Raw genomic sequence first — 23,294 nt, forward strand, 5'->3', positions numbered from 1 at the left:
AAAATCAGAGCGTCCTGTTTCTTTTTCTATGACATAGAGGGCACCTCAGTCCTTCATGCTTTTTGTAAAAAGTCAGCTGTCTATAAAATTTAGTCTTCAATTCAGCAGTTTTTTTTCTATGTTTGCATGAAAGAGGACGCAAATTAACGCAAACTGCTGCTGCGAAATATATGGGAAAGTCGAAGCAGTTCGTTAGCAAGTGATAAATCGCTATAAAAAGATCGGTAACGTTGATGATTTTCCTGATCGCGGAAGTGCAAGGAAAGTCTCAAAAAAAGACGAAAAAAAGATTCTCGCGTTGTTCTCGAAAGAACCAACTTTGACTTTACGTGGAGCTGCTGTGCAATTGAAAGCAAAAGGTGTTGACATGTCTTACGGAACGATTCGCAGGCACTTGCTTGCAATAAACTGAAATATCGCAGTACACGTTAAAAAACGAGTGGAATGGCAAAACGGAGTTGTCACATTAGATTGGCTATCTTAGTCACCGGATGCAAATCCCATAGAAAATGTGTGGACTCTGATGAAAATGCAGCTTCGCCGAGGCAAGCCATGTAATTTAGATGAGCTTTCTCGACAATTTCGGAAAATTTGGAGGTCTTTTCCGGTAGAATATGCAGAAAAACTAGTGGAAAGTATGCCCCGACGGTGCCAGGCCATAATTGACAATGCAGGAGATTGGACTTGCTACTGAAGTATTTGCATTGAGTATTCACGACCAAATTATCAATAAATTTGCGAATTTTCGAAAAATCAATTGTTGTTATTATTTAACAGTGACCACGCTCTTATATAACAGACTGTTATGTATTTAGATTATATATTGAATTAACCGGTAACGATATAAAATATAAAATGTTTTTTATATACTGTTGGACGTTTCTGGATCGAGGAGTTCGCAATTTTTTTATTTGTTTTATTTTACATTGCGACTAGTTACAAAGGAAAATTTTATTAATTAATGAGCAATTTGTTTACAATTTAGAAAATAAGGTGAATACAACAATTAACGCTAAGGTGTGGTTAGTACATTAAGTCTTTGGGCTTTTTGCGTTTCAGTCTTATTCTCCAATTAGCTGGATTAACAAGAATAGAGGCCTCCGTATTAACGCGGTTTTTTAATCTTTCATCGTGGGCTTTTTTTCGCAAATAATCCATATTTAATGGATACTCCTAGTACTTTGCATTTTAATATGATACTTCAAGTACTTCTGTGCTTGTTCCTACACCTCGCACACCAAAATTTGATAACCCCCAGAGACTTTCGTGTGATAAGAAGAAACATAAATGGGGGCTCATTAGTCTCATTGTGTCAGCTGATACGGGCGTACGTTCGCTGCAAACAGTGACCGACGTATCGTGGTCCCTTACCACAGGCCCTAGAGAGCGCAAAATTGAGCAAAACTCATCTCGTAGAGAACAACTGCGTTCTTTTAATTACATATGTACACAATACATCGGTTTGTGTGTGTATGTCTTTGGTTGTATTTACACAATGTTGCCATTGATAGTTTTGCTTACACAATTTTTCACACATCCGCGTTATCAGTTAGAATTTTTCATTGTTTAATAAAATAAAGCCAAAAACCAACAAATGCAAATTGTTCATTTATCTATAACTAACATTATTCAACATTGTTTTTAACTTATTTTAACAAAAATGAAAATTTTTCCAAGTTGATTTTGTAAATGATTTCGAAATGTACTGTTTGGCAGCACTGTGTAGTGAGAGAGCAATCAGCTGACACGGTTCCAGTGGAATTTTCAAAAATCCTGCGATCAAATCTACGATACTACGATACGGAAGGGCAGTAATTTTTCATTTACATGGGGCTCTCATTAGTTTGATCGTAACAGCTGACAGGGGACTGCGTTTACGTCGGTGACTGTTTGCAGCATGAGCACCATAGGCCAATTTTTCTAGAGGAAGACAAAAATATTTGGCGAACCGTATACGTATACTTTATAAATGCGCGACAGAATGGCGACAGTCGTAGCGAATGATGACTGTCTAAGCTGAAGTTAGAAATTTACTTTGAAACCAAATTGCTGCTTTTTTCTTTACTGTAGCGTATCTATGTTTACATATACATTTTTCTGCGCACCTTCAATTAAAACTTAATTTCCTCAAAAATATGAAAGCTATGATAAACTAAATATATATATATAAAGGAAAGAATTTTTATCGACAATCATTAATTTTCCCCCACTGTTTATATTGAGTCTTTACTCTTTGGGTTTACGAGCAAAGCCACCATTGGTCGCCTATATTACTCGGCACGATGATTTGCGCATCTTTATGCATTCAGTAAGTAATGATATTACCAAACGTAGAATGTAGCGAAACAAACACACATCCAAAAAAGCATTTACTATTCCCTGCGACAATATTTACCTATCCTTAATCCATACATATGTACGTACAGATAAGTCAGACAATATTTTTCATCCCTGATTCATACATACATATGAGCGTACATATGTATATGTATATATATATAATCGGTGCTTAAACCCACTCCCTGGGAGGATGGTTCTACATGTAGAAGACCACGCAAGTAGGAAAAGTTCCTGATCGCCATTCACTTGGGAGTGGCCATGACGACTCTTCTACATATGGTTCAAGCAGCTCACAATTTTCGGGATTAGGCCAAGTATCCTCCGGGTAGCTTCCGAACACCAATTCGGGAGCGAGCTAATGTGAGAGGGCGAAGTAATCAAGGATATCTGGTTGTGCGCTGGGTTTTGGACCCTTGCTCATTTGCGCCTCCGCCTCGACGGATAAGAAGGACGATGCGACAAGAGATTCCTTCTATGAGCACCTGGAAGATTCCTATGAGCGCTGCCCCGCTACGACATAAAAATCGTGTTAACCGACCTCAACGCCAGGGTGGGCAAGGAGGGAACTTTAAGTCCAATAGTCGGAAAATTTAGCCTGCATAATGAAACCTCCGGTAAGAGACAGAGGTTGATCGACTTCGCCGGGGTCCGAAACATGGTAGTCTACAACACTAGATTCTAGCATAAGAAAATACACCAAGCTACATGGCCGTCTCGTGATTGAAAAACGCGAAACCTGATCGATCAAATTGTGATAGATTGAAGACACGCTTCTAGTGTTTTAGATGTACGTACGATCCGAGGACTCAACATCGACTCAGAACATTACCTTGTTGCAGCCAAATTACTCACAGACCTCTGCGCAGCAAAAAACTAACATACCTACGCAAAGAATGCTCGACATCGAAAAGCTGCAATCACAACGGAAAGGATGCTGCCAATTAAGCCACGTTGCGATCGGGCGAAACGCGAGTTATGTGGGATCGCTACTGACAGCTAAGAAAGGACGAGCGACGTATCAGAAAGTTCGGCGGCTTGCAGAAGGTTTTAATACAGGGCTGTTTTCCTCTAAGAAGAAAGATCTGCTGATCTGGTGATTGACATCCAGAGCATACTTAAATTATGGGGAGGGGAGTACGTCTTGGACTTGTTAAATAGAGACAGCTGCGCATTTCACAGGGAATGTGAATAGCGATATAGCGGCTAAAGAGCAATAAAGTCGCGGGTGCCGGCTGAACTTCAAGACAAAATATGGTAAGATGAAAAGATGAAAATGCCTGCCGATTGGAATTTAAGTGTGCTCTGCCCAATCCATAAGAAGGGTGATTCTGCAATCTGTTCCAATTATCGACAAATTAGTCTTTTCAATATCGCCTATAAGATTCTAGGGAGTGTATTGTGTGAAAGCCTGAAGCCCACCATAAACCCACTGGTTGGACTTTACCAGTGTCCACCATCGACCAAATATTCGCATTACGCCAATCCTTGGTGAAGGTAATACGCATCATCTTTTTGTCAATTTCAAAACTGTATTCGACAGTAAGAAAAGGAGTTACCTATTTGCCGCAATGTATAAATTTGGTATCCCCACAAAACTAATACGGTTCTGAAAGATGACGTTACTCAATACCAGCAGCGCCATCACCTCTCCGAGCCGATTGATACCAAACGAGTTTTCAGGAGACTCGCTGTCGTGTGACTTCTTTAACCTGATGTTGGAAAGGATCGTACGAGCCGCAGAACTTTTTCGCTCAGGGACATTTTTTTAATAAAAGCGTACAATTGTTGGCTATGCGGATGATATTGACATCATCGGCCTTAACAACCGCGCTGTTAGTTCTGCCTTCTCAAAACTGGTTAAAGAGGCAAAGCGAATTGGTCTTTTGGTGAACGAGGACAATACGGAGTATCGGGACACCGGTATAAACAAATAGTCGGCGTACTCGCGTATTTTCACCCACGTCACTTTTGACAGTTGTGATTTCGATGTTGTAAAAGACTTCGTTTATTTAGGTGAGGTTAGGTTATGGTGGTAGTCGGTCCGTATGACCAACTCACTTAGACCTCACAGGTCCGTTGTGATGCCACGGTGCGACACGGGAACCTTGTGTATTTACTTTCATGAAACCATTTTGAGCCTCTTATGAAGCGCAGGATTGGTCTAATCGTCGCGCCAGACAGTTCTGTAAGAGAATTGAAAAAAATGTTACCTAGACACCTGCTCTGATTTTAGCTAATTTAGCTGGACAATTGCAAAGGAAGTGCTCTACTGTTTCTTCCTCCTTCTCATCTCTAAAGCTTCTACAATATTCATGGGAGAATACTCCCAGTCTCAAGGAATGCCTTCCAAATAGCCAGAGGCCGGTGACACAAGCCACGACCTGCGAGATATCTTCTCTTGAGAGGCTAAGCAATTCCTTAGTCCTTTTCTTGTTTATTTGCGGCCATAGTAGCCTGGCTGTTACGCATGTATCTTCTTCCCATGATCTATTGGCCTCTTGGGTAATGTTGTTTTTTATTATTAATTTACTCGTGGCCAAAGGTATTCCAATGGTACTTTTATCACGGAACAGTTGAAGGGCAGTACCTTTTCTAGCTAGCTCATCAGCTTTACAGTTTCCCTCAATATCTCTGTGTCCTGGAACCCAAATAAGGCTGACCTTGAATACGACGCTAATATCATTTAGCTGCTCGGCATTTCTGTGCAACCATTGATCTTAGTATAGGCGCATTCATTGATTTAATGGCCGCTTGGCTATCCGAGAATATATTTATAGTCGTTTTTGCTACGGCATGCATATTTAGGTATGTATCCACTTCTTTTATGGCTAGAACCTCTGCCTGATGGACGCTGCAGTAGTCAGGTAGTCGAGCGGATAGTTCCAGTCTTTATTATTGCGAAAATACTCCATAGCCAACTTTATCGTCTAGCTTGGAACCGTCTGTATAAAAGTTTAATTCCCCCCTTCTCCATGGCCTTGGTGTTTGCCACTCCCTTCTTGACGGTATACTTGCCTTGAAGAGCTTGTCGAAGGTAAGTCTAGGAGTAGAATAGTCTATTTCTTGTTTGTGAATGTTCAGAGTATATAAAATATAGGCGCGGCCAAACCTCCGTTCTTTCCATAGCGCCATACTTTTGAGTCTAAGCACCGAGGCGGCGGCAACGTTTTTTCCCTCCGAGATTAAGTGCAGGTACATTGATTAGCACTTCTAGCGCTTTGTTTGGGGTAGTCCTTAAAGCACCAGAGTTGCATTAAAGGGCTGTTCTTTGGACCTTACTCATGATTTAAGCGTAACTCGCCTTTAGAGTAGATGGCCACCATACAAGTATTCCATATATTAAGATTGGTCTAACTGCCGAAGTATATAGCCAATACGTAACGCGACGTGTTACCCCCATTTAATACCGACCGCTCTTATAATATAATGCAACGTTGGCCTTTTTCACTCTTTCCTCAGTATTAGGTTTCCATGTAAGTTTCCTATCTAATATGAGTCCCTAAGTTCTTGACATTCCCTCTCAAAGGAATCTCCACACCCTTGAAAACCAGCGGGGAGATTATAGGGAGCCTATGTTTCCTTGTGAAGATAATTATTTCAGTTTTTGCGAGATTTATAGCGAGTCCCCTACTCTCAGTCCAGCTCCTAGGCGTGACCATATTTGAGCGCAGAATGTCCATGAGGGTGTTAGGATATCTGCCTTTAACAGCAACTGCTATGTCATCTGCGTATGCAGTGACGTATTTGGTATAGCGCCCCGTATGTACTCGTCCACTATCCTCTCTAGAATTTTGAGAAGAAAAGACGTAAGACTAATTGGTCTGAAGTCTTTGGGGTTAGTGTGTGAGGACCTGCCTGCCTTGGGTATGAAAGAGACTTTTGTCTCTCTCCATCCTAGCGGAATGTAGCCCATGTTAAGACAACTTCTAATGATGTTTTTAATAAACGGTGAGGTAATATCCCGTGATTTCTGCAGTTCTACAGGATAGATACCGTCTAGTCCAGGTGATTTATAAGGACCAAAAGTGTTGACTAAATGGGCTATCAATCTTATCTTTGCGTTTGTCACTTATAGACTTCCGAAGTTGGATAGCTTTTCATGATTAGCAGAATCATTTTGTTCCACCGGCTTGTTTCCTGGGAAGTGTGTATCTAGTAGAAGACCTAATGATTCCTCACTTGACGTAGTCCATGTATTCCCTTGACCTTATAGACAGCCTAGGTTACATGGCGTCTTTGAAAGAATTTTTCTTAATTTGGCCGCTTCTGAAGTTTCTTCAATTTCTTTGCAATAATTTTGCCAGGATTCACGTTGCGCAGTTCTGACTGCTTTCTTATACTTTTTCAGTTCGGTCTTATAGGCTTGCAAGTCCTCTGACCTTCTCGCGGCCCTGGCGAGGTTGAATAACGTTCTATGGTATTTTTGTAGCGAGGTTAGTGGCTTGGTCCACCAAGGTGGGTTAGACTTTCCTCTGGGCCTAACAGCCGGGCAGCTAGCTGCTAAAGAGATATTAATTGCTATAGTTACCTGATTAACCAATTTATCCCGCTCTTCACATATAGTGGGGTCTTTGGGGGCTATCTTTGGCAGTAAAGTTTTTAGTTTATTATTGTAAACTCCCCGGTCGGTTTTTCGTATATTTCTAAACTTACCGACTTCGGGGGATCTAATATCGATTTCAAATTCGATGTATCGATGGTCTGAGAATGAGTTTTCGTTTGAAACGCGCCATCTCTTTACATAGTTGGAAAACCTGTCGGAAGCCAGGGTGATATCCAGAACTTCCTCTATTTATTGTGACAAAGGTCTCTGAGCCTAAATTCAACACACTAATTTGGCTTTCTAAGATAAAGTCAAGTAAAGACTCACCTCTAGCGTGAGTGTCGCTCCTCCCCCACAGGGTGTTATGTGCATTTGCGTCGCAGGAGACAACCAGGTGTTTGTTCTTCAGAGTTGCTTCTTTCAGGAGCGCCCGAACCTCTTCCGGCGGGGCGTCTTTTTCGTGGGCCATATAGGCGGAAGCTAGCCAAAAGCCGGTTTTCCCAAGCTCGATGCTTGCCGCCACCAAGTTGCCGCTACTGAGCAGTGGAAGCAAGAAAATATTGATATTATTTGTAGTTAAAATGCAGCTGCGGATTTTACCTGTGTTTTGTACGGCAATTAGCTTGAAGCCCTTCACTCCGTGCCCACAGATTTTGTTCCCGCATATCCATGACTCTTGAATGAGGGCTACGTCAAGTCCACTGGCAGCCAAGCGGACGGAAAGGTGCGCGGACGCAAGTTTAGAGGGGTGGACATTAATTTGGATCAGCTTCATGTGAATCTGTCCGTTTCGTCTCTACCATCGTGGCATCAACGTCCTCCTCCGAGATCTCCCCACCCTCAGTGTCAGTGAGGAGATCTTCTTCGTTGAAAAGCGGCCCCACACCGGTCAGTTTCTCGGAATCGGTTGAGCTCTGGCTGCAGACCAACCCTTCTTCCGTATCACCACGCAAGCCGCCTTTGTCACCCTCTTCATCTGAGTCCAATGCCGGTTCGTCGCTGCGACAGATCCGAATGGTTGCGTCAACAAACCCGAATCTTACAACATTATTTTGTTTGCGCCAGTGGGGCAAGAAGTTCTCCATTGAGGAAGAGCATCACTTGTCTTCTTCCCTCTATTGGCTCTTCTACTTTCCCTATCCTCCAGTTGTGAGTTGGCAGGTTGAACATTTGCTCGATTTTATTCGGCTCTGCCGGCTTGGCCGGAATCCAAACTCGAGCTCGAGGTCTGCTTGGAATTTCTTCCTTACTAACCGCTTCGAGTTTGGCTCCCGGCCAAACCTCTACCATCCTGGCTACGGCCAACCTGTAGAGCGTGGCTGACCTAACGTCTTCGCTTTGCTCTACCTTGATTCCAGCCTGCGTCATGGCAAAGGGGAGGGGTCCGAGCGGAGTTGATCCCGTAACTCCTGGTGTCGATCGGTTTGATACCGGTTTTCCCAAGCCTCCTCGTCCCCCATTGCCTCCTGCAGTACTCGTACTGGGACCAGCCCTATCGCTCAAGCCCCCTCTGTCTCCTATTAATGGCCGTCTGACCACTACCTTCCTCACAGTTGTGGCAGCAGTCGGGTTCACCTTCGTCGGTTTTTTGGGATAACCGTCATCCTTGTTAGAAATGTGTTTATTTAAACTCTTCTCCATTTTACCTGCACAGGTAAGGCTAGATAGAACCGAAGGTCGCCAGGTATCCGAAGCACTCCGTTCACGACTGGGCTATTTTTTATCTGGGTCCCCAGCCAGGCTGAACCTCAGCACGGGTCGTATTACACCTTGTTCCAACCCAGAGTGTTTTTCAAGAGGTTTGCTCCTCCAGTTGGCAGAACTTGATCATCGTTCAAAAAGACAGTCCGAACCATAGGAAAGTCGTTTATTACTGGAATGTACGTAAATGAACATACTGCCATCCAATGATAAAACCTGATTAATGATTCGACTAAGCTCCCGCACCGCGGCAAGGTGTCTACCCTCGCGGAGGACTTCGTATATTTAGGAACCAACATTAACACCGATAACATGTCATCCTAGAAATACAACGTAGAATCTCTCTTACCAACAAGTGCTACTTTGGACTAAGTCGGCAATTGAGTAGTAAAGTCCTCTCTCGACCAACAAAACTAACACTCTACAAGGCTCTCATCATGCCCGTGCTAACGTAAGACGCAGAAGCGTGGGCGATGAAACGTCGCTTGAAGTGTTTGAGAGAAAGAGTCTGCGCTGGTTAGCACGGTAAAGAAAGGACTTGCGCGCTTTGCCAAAGTCGGTCAAAATCGCGTAAGTGGTAATCGCGCTAATTAAGAAGAAGGGAATCTTACACCCTTTTTGGGTGTTTGACCGAGCTCTTCCTCCCGTTTGTGATGTGCATCTTGATGTTGCTTCACAAATGGACGTACATAAAAGTCACTTCGAGATTTTTCCGACAATTTAATCGTCCAAATGTGCGTACAATCGGAAAAATTGTGCAAAAGTTTGAGCAAACCGGGTCTGTAGGAGATGTGAAAACACCAGTGCATGCTCTTGCAGCTCGTACTGCAGAAAATATTGCTGCTGTTCGCGATAGTGCACCTCTCACGCTCGTCGTTGATGAACATTATTCATAAAGACTTGCATTTACACGCTTACAAGGTACAATTAACTCAAGAACTAAAGCGTCGTCCTTGGTCAGAATGGTGGCAGGAAATGGCAACAGTGAATGACCAATTTTCGAAGAAAATCATCTTCAGTGATGAGGCACATTTTCACTTCAGTGGATTCGTCAATAAGCAGAATTGTCGCATTTGGGCGAATGATAATCTAAGAGTGATTGCCGAAAAACCAATGCACCCACAAGGAGTGACTGTTTGGTACGGTTCATGGGCCGGCGGCATCATTGGGCCGTATTTTTTCCAAAATGAGGCCGGTCAGGCAGTTACTATGAATAGTGTTCGCTATCGTGAGATGATGACGAACTTTTTATGGCCCGAATTGAAAGATATGGATGTGGACGATATGTGGTTTCAACAGGACAGTGCCACTTGTCACACAGCTAACGAAACAATGGCTCTTTTGCGCGAAAAATTTGATGGCCGAATAATCTCACGTCGCGGCTATGTCAATTGGCCGCGAAGATCATGTGATTTGACACCGTTGGACTTTTTTCTTTGAAGTTATTTGAAAGAAAAGGTGTACGTCGATAAGCCATCAACAATTCAAGAGCTAAGGACGAGATAATTCGCCACATTAATGGCATAGAACCTCAATTATGCCTCAGCGTCATCGAAAATTTGGACCATCGGATGGAGGTGTGCCGCCGAGATCGCGGCGGCCATTTGACCGATATTTTTTTCCGTACGTAATTGAGCCGTACTAGTATTATCATAATAAAGAGAAATGACAATACTTTCCCAAACAAATTGTATTTTATTCAAAATCAACACCGGCCCTTGTAACTTAACCATCCTTTATATGTATATGCACCGGCAAGCACTCGCCAAAGCAAAAATATCACCATTTGCCAAATTCAGAACAATTCTATAGTAAGCAATATATATGTACGTATATATACATATAAATGTAATCTACATATATGCGTATTTTTTAATAAATAATTGAATAACATAATTAAAAGTATCGTTTATATTTTTATGAAGATTTTCAGAAAGATATTATCAAAAATATAATAGTAAAAAAAAAAGTAAAAAGTGAATGTACAGAGATGCGGGTCTCAGGATTTGGACCTGGTGCCGAGCATCTAAGGATCTTGTAAAACCTCTAAAACATATGCTGAGTTTGTACCACAACATGCCATATATTTTAAGTTCCTGTTGTCATACTTCACAAAAATGAGTCACGCAATATATTCGTATATAATAACAAAGAGTCACAATCTCGAACAAAAATTATTCTTATTATCAAACATATTGCCCCTCTCCTTTTTACATAAAGATACGCAAAATCCTCAAGTAGAGTAATAAAGGCGACCACGGATGGCTTTAATCTTAAACATAAGGAATAAACCCTCAATATGAACAGTGAACAAAAATTAATGAATTTTGATAACAATTTTTTCCATAGTGAGCTAGACTACGCTGAATTCTTGATATTCATCTTCTTTTTTGGGGTTTCACAGCCATTATATTTGCGATGAAATTAAGCCTAAAATGAGATAAAAATATGTTTTTTTCTGAAGCATTTCAAATACGTGCATTTTGCTTCACTTTCATAACCCTCTGTACATAGGTAGTTGCCAATAGAATGATTGTAATATTTACTATATCAAGCATCCCACGTTTTTAACTCTAATTTGAATTACTCTATTTGTACCTTAATTTTTGTTATAACTCTGTTCTGACGAAGTTGACTATGACTGATCGTTCGATTTGCTATTACTTCATTATAGGTCCCTTTGTCATTAAAATTTATTTTCTACTTTTTAGTTCGATTAGCAATAAAAGCGTGTTTTTTAGTTTTTTTAAACTATTCACGCAATCACAGTACTTACTCAAACCAACAAATTTACAGCCATCCTCAAGCCTTTGCGGAATTTCTGGGTAATTCTTCCAACCTCACGACAGCCAAGCATTCCGTCAAACACTTTAATACCAACCACGACGCGTTCTCATCAGATCAGGGAGCTCGCAGGAGCCTTGCGCCTCAACGAGCCTCCCCGTACAACAGGTGGAAACCCGCTCCACGGATTAATCATGAGCATTAAACTCAACCTTATTGGTTCCCAGATAAGGCTTTTATTTGGGGGGAGTTGTGTGGGAACACAGCTGAAAGTGCCGTACGGTAACACACCTATACCTATCCTTTTGGCCACACTGAATTCATTATTCAATTTAATTTAACGTCGTTATTCGTTCTAAGAAAGAATTCATTCGAGAAGCGTTCTTGCAAACCACAAGACACATAAAACTAGATTTCCTTTATAAGTTATAAGTTTTTATCTTAACAGTCTTGAATTAAACATCACAAATAAATAGTGTTAATATAAAATAAAAAGTGCATGTGGGGGATCTATTCCCCCACACTTCTGTGCACACCGCAGCTAAAACAATCACCATTCGCTACGACTGTCACCATTCTGTTGCGCATTTAGAAGACATATTTACATACATATTATATATGGGTGTAAACATATGCTTATATTATATACTAGCAAACCCGGCCCCCTTCGCTGGGCACACTAAAATAGAATAGATATGGTTTAGAACAGAAAATATATGATTTTCATATTATTTATTTCTTTATTCTTTATTCAAGCGCTTTGGCATAAACAATATTTTTTGTTTTTCTATTTGTTTTTAAGTAAATATAAAATATAAATTGAAAATCAGGAAAAAAGAAGATTGTTTTTAAATTTCAAATCAACGCATATGAATAAACAATCGTCTTTTTTCCTGATCATCCATGAATTTTCCGTTTCAATTTATATGTTCTATTAAGCATTGGAGCTTTTTTAACCATTATCCATTTATATTTTTCAAAAAAAAAAACGAAAAAAATTGTTTTTTCCACGAACACATAATTTCATTCGCATTTCACATTAAATTCTCAAATTTCGTAAGTAATTATTCACTGTTCCAAAATCCACTCCAAAAAAATTCACAAACAATTTTTACATGTTGCACTTACGTTTTTTCCTTATGGCATCCAAATCAGAAAGAAATATTGACACATTGTAACTCACACTGTCAATTTGACAGTTCAGTTCCGCCCCAAGCGTTAAAAAAGTAAACGACATTATGGCTGGTTCAAAAGAACGCTGTACCCGTTGCCAGTGCTCCGAATTACAACCAAACTTTACGAAACCCATTTTCAATACTTACTTAACAATGTGTGTAAGTTTGGTTTAATTCGGTGCAAAGACACGGCGGGTCCACGTTTTGGCATATATTTCGAGACCCTAGTCATCAATAGGTATGAATATTACCCCGTATTAAAGCACTTATCAACAGCTTTCATTTGATATCCATATTGTACATACACAACCAAAGGTTACCCGGGTCCACGTTTTGACCTATATCTCGAGACCCCAGTCACGTAGCGGCATGAAAAATACTCTGTACTATGGCATTCACCAACAGCTTCAATTTGATATCCATATTGTACAAACATATTGTAGGCTCCACGTTTTGGTCTCTATCTCGAGACCCTAGTCACGGAGCGGCATGAAAAATACTCTGAACTAAAGCATTCACCAACAGCTTTCATTTGATACCCATATTGTTTATACACGTCCGAAGGTTACCCGGGTCCACGTTTTGACCTATATCTCGAGACCCCAGTCACGTAGCGGCATGAAAAATACTCTGTACTAAAGCATTCACCAACAGCTTCAATTTGATATCCATATTGTACAAACATATTGTAGGCTCCACGTTTTGGTCTCTATCTCGAGACCCTAGTCACGGAGCGGATGGAAATACTCTGAACTAAAGCATTCACCAACAGCTTCCATTTGATACCCATATTGTACATACACATCCGAAGGTTACCCGGGTCCACGTTTTGACCTATATCTCGAGACCCTATCTACCAATAGGTATCCAAACTATACGGAAACCATCTTCAATACCTCCTTAACAATGTGTGTAAGTTTGGTTTAATTCGGTGCAAAGACACGGCGGGTCCACGTTTTGGCATATATTTCCAGACCCTAGTCATCAATAGGTATGAAAATTACCCCGTATTAAAGCACTTATAAACAGCTTTCATTTGATATCCATATTGTACAAACACATTCTAGGGTCCACGTTTTGGTCTCTATCTCGAGACCCTAGTCACGGAGCGGATGGAAATACTCTGAACTAAAGCATTCACCAGCAGCTTCCATTTGATACCCATATTGTACATACACATCCGAAGGTTACCCGGGTCCACGTTTTGACCTATATCTCGAGACCCTATCTACCAATAGGTATTCAAACTATACGGAAACCATCTTCAATACCTCCTTAACAATGTGTGTAAGTTTGGTTTAATTCGGTGCAAAGACACGGCGGGTCCACGTTTTGGCATATATTTCCAGACCCTAGTCATCAATAGGTATGAAAATTACCCCGTATTAAAGCACTTATCAACAGCTTTCATTTGATATCCATATTGTACAAACACATTCTAGGGTCCACGTTTTGGTCTCTATCTCGAGACCCTAGTCACGGAGCGGATGGAAATACTCTGAACTAAAGCATTCACCAACAGCTTCCATTTGATACCCATATTGTACATACACATCCGAAGGTTACCCGGGTCCACGTCTTGACCTATATCTCAAGATCCTATCTACCAAAGGTAGATATCCAAACTATACGGAAACCATCTTCAATACCTCCTTAACAATGTGTGTAAGTTTGGTTTAATTCGGTGCAGACACGGCCGGTTAGCGAACACACACAAAAAGTTGACTTTATTTTAAATATAAGATTTTTTTCAGTTTATGTCCGAAAAATCCAAATATCTTACGGAAACCTATTTTTTTCCAAAATAAAATGTAATCCATGTTACTCTTGGATAATGTAGTTTTCGAATGGTGAAAGAATTTTTAAAATCGGTCCAGTAGTTTTTGAGCCTATTCGTTACAAACAAACAAACAAAGATTTCCTCTTTATAATATTAGTATAGATATGGAAACTGCCCCGACATAAATTGATGGTTCACCAAATATTTTTGTCTTCCTGAAGAAAAATAGGCTTATGGACAACTCAGGCGTGTGAGAGAAGATATGGTGGGCTCTATTCATGAATTAATGAGCCTGGGTTTGAGAAATATGCGCTTGCGTTTGTGAATGAAATGGTTTTTCTTGTATTAAAGAACATTTTAGAATGCTGCTTCGGCGCCTATGAAGGTACTGGGTTGAAGAATAAGTTCATAGCGCTTTTATATTTTCTTTTTTTTACATCGAGTTTTTTGCTGTTTGGCAAAAGGCAAGCAGAGAACGTTAATGTATAGAGAAGTCTCACGGGCTACGAATAGTGCGAATTGTCTAAAATAAAGTCTAACCACCGCCGTGGTGTGGTAAAACTTTTAACAGAGCAGATTACAGTGAATTCTCTTTAGTACCTATGTTGGCTCTGCACAGTGTTTGGAAGCTCATATTTCTTTCTTTACTTTCATTCATAAAACGAACCGCCCATTTGCCAGTTTTTCTCAGTGATAATAAAATTTTACTTCTAAGATTGAAGAAACCAAATCAACTATTTTTCCTTCAGAAATATTTGCCAATATGTCATATGTATGTATGTAAATATGTGTTCTAAATGCTCGACAACCGCAGCTGCTAGTTTGCCAAGTGCCCGCATGAGCGTATAGTAAACTGCAGAGGACAGCACTAAGTTGTTTATAAAAAAGTTCTGTCCCAGAAATTTCGATACTATGAGAAATTTTCGAAACAATTATTTTATGCTCTCTGATAGTAGGTAAATAGCAATTAGTATATTACTTAACGTATTTAGTTCTTCATTTGATAAAAAATGCACAAAAACGTATGTATGTATATAGCTGCAAAGCTAGAAACTAACACTGAAATCAGAGTGCGGCTTATTTGGAGGTTACTGTACATACATTTTGGCTTCGGATGAAGCCCAAAGTGCCAACTATTTTAATTTAAAGCTTCTGTATCGAGCCGTAATATTCTTGCTGTGCCAAGTGCACACAGTCGCATACATAGGTACATACCTATGTATATGAATTCACATATTTGAATTTGCATACCCATTTTCCTGTGCGCCTGGTAATGAAACTATTCTCTATGAAGGATTTGATCTGGTTGAAGGGAATTCAACAAAGTTTTAACAGACATGACATAATATAGGTATATATTTTTGGATGATTTGCTCTTTCTAAGTAACTATTGCGCTCAGCATATTTGTTTTTTATAATAAAGTGCCTGTAGCTAGCCTACAGCGCTAATTAATTTGACCGGTTGAGTATATTTCTATTAACTTTTAGTGAAAAATATGTCTGTGGTAAACCACGCACGCAAAACGAGTACTGAGACTTCGCTATACATTAACGTTCTTTGAGCCAAGTGTTCATTTGTATTGTATTTTTGAGTTACTAATTTTTTGCAGTTTTGAGGCTTAGAGATGGAATACCCAGGAGGCTAAAATCAACATATTCGACACTTGCTCTCCTTTGCTTTTTATCGAGGTCAAAAAGTTGCCGAAGTAGCCCGGGACATTTGCGACGTATGTATATAGAGAAGGTAAAGGCGACTTCGATGAAGGGTTCGATGAAGAACGTTTCAAATCATTTTTGACGAAGAACGGTCGCCAAACCAGTCGGGAATTAGCGGAAAATGAACTGCGATCAGAAAACGATTCTCAGCCACCTTCATTCAATGGGGTTTACCGAAAAATTAGGAGCCTGGGTGTCTCACGAGCTCAACGAAAAAAGCAAAGAAGGTTACCTTCAAATTGCATCTCAGCATCTCGTCCGCCAAGGAGTAACACGCGGTCATAAACAGGGCTTTTTGTACCAAATCGTCATGGAAGATGAGAAATGGCACCTATACTCGTACATCAATATGAATCAAGGAATGGAGTGGGTGTCTCGAAGAGATACGCCAAAGCTGACAGTCAATCCGGATGTTCATCCAAAGAAGACCATGATATGTGTTTGCTGGGACTGAGACTGGGAATGGTCGAACAGAATGCCACGGTCAACAAGGGGATCTACTACTTTTGCAACTATACTGAGTGAATCAGATTATTCGACTGAAAAGACCTGATCGACATGGTCAAACCATACTCCTTCACGACAACGCCAAGCCCCATGTTGCACAAGTCGTCAAAGCCGCACTTCGAAAGCCCGAATGGGAAGTCATTCAGTATCCGCCGCATTCTCCGGTCCTTGCATCGACCGATTACCATCTTTTCCGCTTTCTGTCAAATCATTTGAAGGACATTACCTTCAATAACATAGAAGTCCTTCAAAACTTGGTCAAAAACTTCTTTGACACCAGACCAGGCGATTTTGGCGGCACGGCATCAACAAATTGGTCGAAAGGTAAGAAGATGCAAATATATAATTGTTAAACTTATTAATATAATTATTCTTTTTTGTTTAAATAAAAGTCTTCGGTAAGAGCGCTACGAACTTATTCCCAAACATAATAATTTTTTTTTGTATGTACAATATTTGGAATGTCGACTGAGGGACGGCAAATTTCATTGATTAAATGATAAATAAATGGCATATGTTTTAGTTAACCGTTATACAATAGATAAATGCAAATATGTACATATATAAGTCAATATTAAGTCAAATTTTTGATCTCTTGATATATAAGATCCTCTAACTCCTCGTCGGAGCATAGAACGTCTAGTGGTAACGTATGGTTGGTATAAAATTATCTACTTTTATGCCACATAAACATGTAAAGGGTTTGTCAATTGGCGCGGGTCGATTTTGGCGCCCTGTGGCACCCATTTTGTTTCGGTGACATCTGTCAAATCCTTTGTTTATTATTCATTTGCTTATGCCAAATCATCATGGCAAGTTACACGATTGAACAGCACGCTCAAATGATAAAACTTTATTATCAAAATGAGTGTTCATTAACGCAAACATTGCGCGCATTGCGCCCATTTTTCGGTAGACGTGGTGGCCCTTCAAAGTCGACTCTTCAACGTTTGGTGGCCAAATTTGAGACGACCGGGACAGTAAACAATCAGCCAACACCCGTACGTTCAAGGAACGCAAGATCAGCCGAGAACATTGCCGCGCTCCGTGAAAGTGTACAGCAGAACCCGAGGCAGTCTATGCCTCGCCGTGCACGAAAACTTGGCCTTTCGCAGACTTCAACTTGGCGAATTTTGCGTCGGGACTTGGGCCTACACCCGTACAAGATCCAACTGACCCAGGAGCTCAAAGTTGATGACCATATACAACGCCGTTTGTTCGCTGACTGGGCTTCGAATCGTTTGTAAGAGAACCCCAGTTTTGGGCGAAAAATCATCTTTAGTGACGAGGCGCATTTTTGGATGAATGGCTGTGTTAACAAACAAAATTGCCGTATATGGGACGACACCAATCCACACGAGGTTCACCAGGTGATAATGCATCCTCAAAAAGTTACCGTTTGGTGTGGATTTTGGGCCGGCGGCGTCATTGGTCCGTACTTTTTTGAAAACGACGTTGGTGAGGCGGTCACCGTCAACAGCGAGCGCTACACAACGATGATAACCAATTTCTTATGGCCCATATTGAACCATATGGACCTAGACCACATGTGGTTCCAGCAGGACGGCGCTACGTGCCACACAGCAAACGCCACGATTGACATTCTGCATGAGGCTAAGGTTATCTCTCGCAGGGGTGATGTGAATTGGCCACCAAAGTCATGCGATTTGACCCCGCTAGACTTTTTCCTGTGGGGTTTCTTGACGTCTCAGGTCTATGCAAATAAACCACAATCGACCGATGCTCTAAAGGTGAACATAACACAGGCCATCGCTCAAATTCAGCCGGATCTATGCGGAAGAGTCATTGAAAATTGCACCACTCGGATCCGTTCCACCGTAAGAAGCCGAGGCGGGCATTTGAATGATGTCATATTCCACACTTAATGGCATATATGCGCCTCTGAAATAAAAAAATAATTTTGTCAATAACTCACACACAGCTTGTTTTATTCCATTTCAACATCTACCCGCCCTTATTGAAAACCCCTTTATTGAAATAAAGCAACTACAAAGTATTTTATGCAAAAATCATCCAAAAATCAAAAATAACCGAATTAAATTTGCTATAGAATTGAATAAGCTACATTTGAGCGTACATACTAATGAATATATGTATGTACATCTGTATGTACATACTCGTACGTTTACCGTACGCTTTCTCAGTGCTTTTTAGATATCCTTGTTCATTTCGCGCGGGAGCATAGGGTCTCGATATGACTCTTCCATCGTACACGGTTCACGGCTTTTGTTTTTATGCCGTCCTATGTAATGTCGGCATCTGCAACACCGACCTTCGCCAAGTGATCTTTGACCTCTGCTTTCTTGCAGGTGCCAGTCCAGTGCCATTCTCGTGATGCTATCTGATGGTTTTCTAAGCGTGTAACCTACCCATCGCCACTTTCTGCATTTGATTTGCCATGAAATGGGCTCCTAATGCGTTAATCTCCACAGTGCGTTGTTGCTGATAGTGTTCGGCCGAAATATTTCACAGATGATGCGGAGGCATTTGTTTACGAAAGATTGTAGCCTCTGTGTGATAGTGTTCGTGTTTCGCTTCCATACAACAGTACACACTTCTCACATGAGCTGAATATTTTCAGTTTAGTGCACTTGGAGATTTGCGAACTCACCCATACTGTATGCATTCGCCCGAACGCCGCCCTTACTTTGTTTAGTCTGCAGTTGACATCTTCAGCCAACGTAGCAAAAACTTTCGGCGGGGTCAATTAGCTCATAGCGTCATCTAGGACGATCCCGATGAAACGGGGCGATAGGGGACAACCATGCCTTACGCCGGCGTTGGTTGTGAATGGCTCGCTGATGTCACCGTTATGGAGCACTGCCAGTTCGGAGTTCTCCTAAAGAACTCTAATGAGGCGAATTATTTTAGCGGGAACCCCCTTTATAGTCAAAGCCAGACATATTGAGTAACGATTGATTGTGTCGAGTGCCTTCTTGAAGTCGACGAACAACATGTAAAACGGGGAGCGCCACTCAACCGATTGTTCTACTATGATGCGAAGAGTGTTTGCTTGGTCAACAGGGATTCGGTGAGGGGGAAATCCAGCTTGTTCGTCCCTTAAGGAGCGTTGGATACATTGGAGTTTGCCTTGCCTGCAGTCACGCAAATCGCCTTTCTTGGGCAGCTTCACGATTATGACTTTTGTCCAGGATGGAGGCAGCTTCTCAATGCCCCAGGCGGACGTGATGTGAGGCTGCAGAATTTCCACTGAAATGTGTAGGTTGGCGATCAGTAGTTCTGGCTGTATGCCATAAAGACTAGAGCAGGATGTTGTTATTTTGCTGATGATTGTTGTGCTCTCCACTTCGAAGCTAGACTCGAGACTAAGAGCGATGTTGCTATTAGCTTCAAACGGTTCTTTCTATCTACGGATCTGGTCATCATTCCATGTCAGTAAAGCACCATTCAGATCTCTGATTGATTGGTTACTACTACTCTGCTGGTTGGTTAGACGGCCGATTTTGCGGTACAGCTGTTTTATATACAATATTTTACTCTTATCGTTTCTGGCCGATTTCTTTATTTGCTTCGTCATCTCTGTGTAGGCTGACCAAAGAGAACCATCGCTGATGACTTTCATTGAGTTGATTTCTGCGCTGAATGATGCCGCATACAGATCCATGATTTGATATACATGGCTTTTACTGTGCCGATTTTCTCTTGTGCGATTTGCCTGAAGGTGACATTTGTAGCTTCCCAATCTTTGTTGTTGTGATTAGTAAAGAGCCTCTCGCGAAAGGCGCTTGTCATTTCTTTTCTGTACGTTGAATCGCTTATTTCTACGCAGAGTATTGGATTTCTTCCTGCATTTCCGCTTGATCTTGACGACGCCGGTAATTAGCTCGTGATCACTGTCTATGTCGGCTCCCCTACTTCCAAGAGTGAAAGGTGTTATGCATTCCTCTGGAAATTATTAGGCCAAAGCGGTTTTCACCTTTATCAGCTTTTTCGTTCTGCAGTATTGTGTTGTGGCAAAGACAAATTGAAAACGCATTTGCTTCGTGTCGCATTCTTTTTATGTATACGAGAAAAGCACCCTTGCTCGCCTCTACTGCTCAACGCGATGCCCTTCCTCTTCTTTTCACCCGATCGACCGCATCAATATGCCCGTTTGCCAAAAATTGAGTGATTGAGACTTTATCTTATTACTTACTCAATGCTTAAAGACAGGACTACGGCTTTTACTCTATCACAAATTAAAACCGCGCGCTTTATTTAGATCAATATCAATATCAACTTTAATTAAACAAAAACTTACATTAAATAATGCACAATAATTATACATATATATATAGAATTGGCGCTTACACCCTTTGTTTGGGTGTTTGGCCGAGCTCCTCCTTCTATTTGTGGTGTGCGTCTTGATGTTGTTCCACAAATGGAGGGACTTACATCTTTAAGCCGACTCCGCACGGCAGATATTTTTTATGAGGAGCTTTTTCGTGGCAGAAATACACTCGGAGGCTTGCCATTGCCTGCCGAGGGGCGACCGCTATTAGAAAAAACTTTCCGGTAGTCCAACGCACCAACCCATTCGGCTATGCACAATAATTACAATATAATTTTTCTCAAATAAAATAAAAATTCAAAAATACAAGTTTTCTCGAAACTTTTATCGTAAAAGTTATATTCTGGTTGGTCCCTCTTAATTCTGTTAAATTAAAGCCTTTTTGTTGTTTAGCAAGTTTTTATTCTTTCATAAAAAATTAAAGTCACATTTTAACCGTCATTATTTGTATGCAAAAATAGAAGTCAACTTTTAATGATAATTTCTTCAAAAATAACTTTGTTCTCGAAACTTGTATTGTAAAAGTCATAATCTATTTGGTCCACCTTAATTCTGTTAGTTAACAATATTATATTATTCTCAACTAGGTAAAACTCATTAATGCCTACGTATTTGAGGCACTGCCACATATGTTGTGAGTTTTTTAAATGTCAGTTTGTCTCTTTGTAGATCTTAGAGGATACCCGTAAATGGTGGAAGGCGCGAAATATACAAGGTCAGGTGGCTCATGTTCCACACACAATTGTTACGCCATATAACTACGGTGACGAGTCTAATAGCAATCAATTCTATGGGCAACAACAAGTTCAATCACATCAGCAAGGGAATAACTATACCCAAGCAAGGAATGCAGCAGATACACTATTAAGTGTAAATTCAATATTTAAAAATAATGCAGTTGAACAAATTCACAGTAAATATGTTTTCTTGTTTAGGATAATATCGAAGCGCACCGATCACAGGACACTACCGATTGGATTCGTAAGAAGCATCTGGGTAAGAAAGGAGAGTTCAGATATTTTTAATATGCTGCATCATATCAACATGTGTACACATATCGCTCCTTCTTCACTGCGTCTTTGGTGTTTTTATCTATAACTTTGTTTAAACAAGTAAACTAAAATTTTAATTTTATTTTATGTTTAGAGTGTGTGACTTAATGTAGTTGCCAATATCAGGTTATGTTGTATTTTTGATGAGTTTGCTGAGTACATTACAACACACTGAATATCAAAAAATTCAAAAAAAAAACAAAACTTATTAGATTTAAGTATTTCTTTTTTATTATATATTAGATAAGTAACGAATCTCTTATTTCTTTGTAAAACCATAAAAAGAGACTAAACAATGGCGTATTGAAGCCAAGAAATTTATTTATAAATCGTGTATGAACAAACTTCCGAATCGATGTTCAGCAATTTTTATTAACTGAAAAAGAGTAAAACTTTCGAGAAAATATTACAAAGTTAGGAGCAATTGTAAATTGTTTATGTTATGCTAGTTTTTTCATTAATGTGGTACAGTTTTGCTGAAAATAATTAAAGACCATAGACTACGTATCTCGAAAAATGATAATACCTATGTAGATCTATCAGCTTTTACCAAGAATATAACAAACAGTGAAAGTAGCTAAGTGGTTTCATTATTTGAGTTACAGCTTAATTTACGCGTGGAGTTCTTGCTTTATAGTATGTACTTGAATGACATTAAGGAAAATAATTCATTATCAATTTGTTCAAGGATTAAATAGAAGTAAAAAAATTATTAGTAGAAAGAGTAGTCCACCTGTTATAATGCAATTTGTAATTATTTGTACATATATTCACAATATGACACTGGGGAAAAATGCCAGTGGAAGCGTTTTGCACACAATTTTTATTTTTTGGTCATTACTTTAGCACGAAATTTTTTCTCTAATTTTCCCACCAATATACTCGTACAATAAAACTTCACAAAATGAGTGAGGAAGTTGTCCAAACGTGCTAGTTTCATTATTTTTCCTTTTTTAATTGACTCTTTCGTTAGAGATGGGTGCTTCACCGAAATGAGAGCTTTGTCAGAAGATTACTTGGACCAAATTGAACAGTTTGTTTTAATAATTCAATGAGAGAGCTCACAGGATCCTAAATCAGCTCAGAAATCATTTCTGCACTCACAAATTTGGTAATAAAGGGCAAAAATTGAAACGTATTGCATTTTAAAAAGAATGGAGAATGCGGGGTGCGTCTTGATGCTGTTTCACAAATGGGAGGAACTTCAACTTTATGCCGCCTCAAAACGGCAGACGATTTTTTACGAAGAGTTTTTTCATGACAGATATACATATACTTGCTTATAGAAAAAACGATTTCTATTATTCATATCAGCACTGCCGAATGGTAATCACGAACCAACCCATTCGGCTCCGGCAGCCGCCGTACAACTTACACATTAGAA

General features: G+C 40.3%; 1 protein-coding gene across 3 annotated transcripts in view; it reads left to right on the forward strand.

Moving 5' to 3' along the window:
• Nucleotides 1-22,486, forward strand: part of LOC129251389 (epidermal growth factor receptor kinase substrate 8) — a 144,024-nt gene extending 121,538 nt beyond the window's left edge. For all 3 annotated transcript variants that reach the window (XM_054890785.1, XM_054890786.1, XM_054890787.1), the window contains exons 5-6: nucleotides 21,528-21,728; nucleotides 21,794-22,486. In XM_054890785.1, the coding sequence (XP_054746760.1) occupies nucleotides 21,528-21,728; nucleotides 21,794-21,883 (291 nt within the window). In that variant the 3' untranslated portion in view covers nucleotides 21,884-22,486. The remainder of the gene's footprint in view (nucleotides 1-21,527; nucleotides 21,729-21,793) is intronic.
• The last annotated feature ends 808 nt before the right edge of the window (nucleotides 22,487-23,294 follow it).

The sequence above is a fragment of the Anastrepha obliqua genome, unplaced genomic scaffold (genome assembly GCF_027943255.1).
Source record: "Anastrepha obliqua isolate idAnaObli1 unplaced genomic scaffold, idAnaObli1_1.0 ptg000012l, whole genome shotgun sequence".
Taxonomy (NCBI): domain Eukaryota; kingdom Metazoa; phylum Arthropoda; class Insecta; order Diptera; family Tephritidae; genus Anastrepha; species Anastrepha obliqua.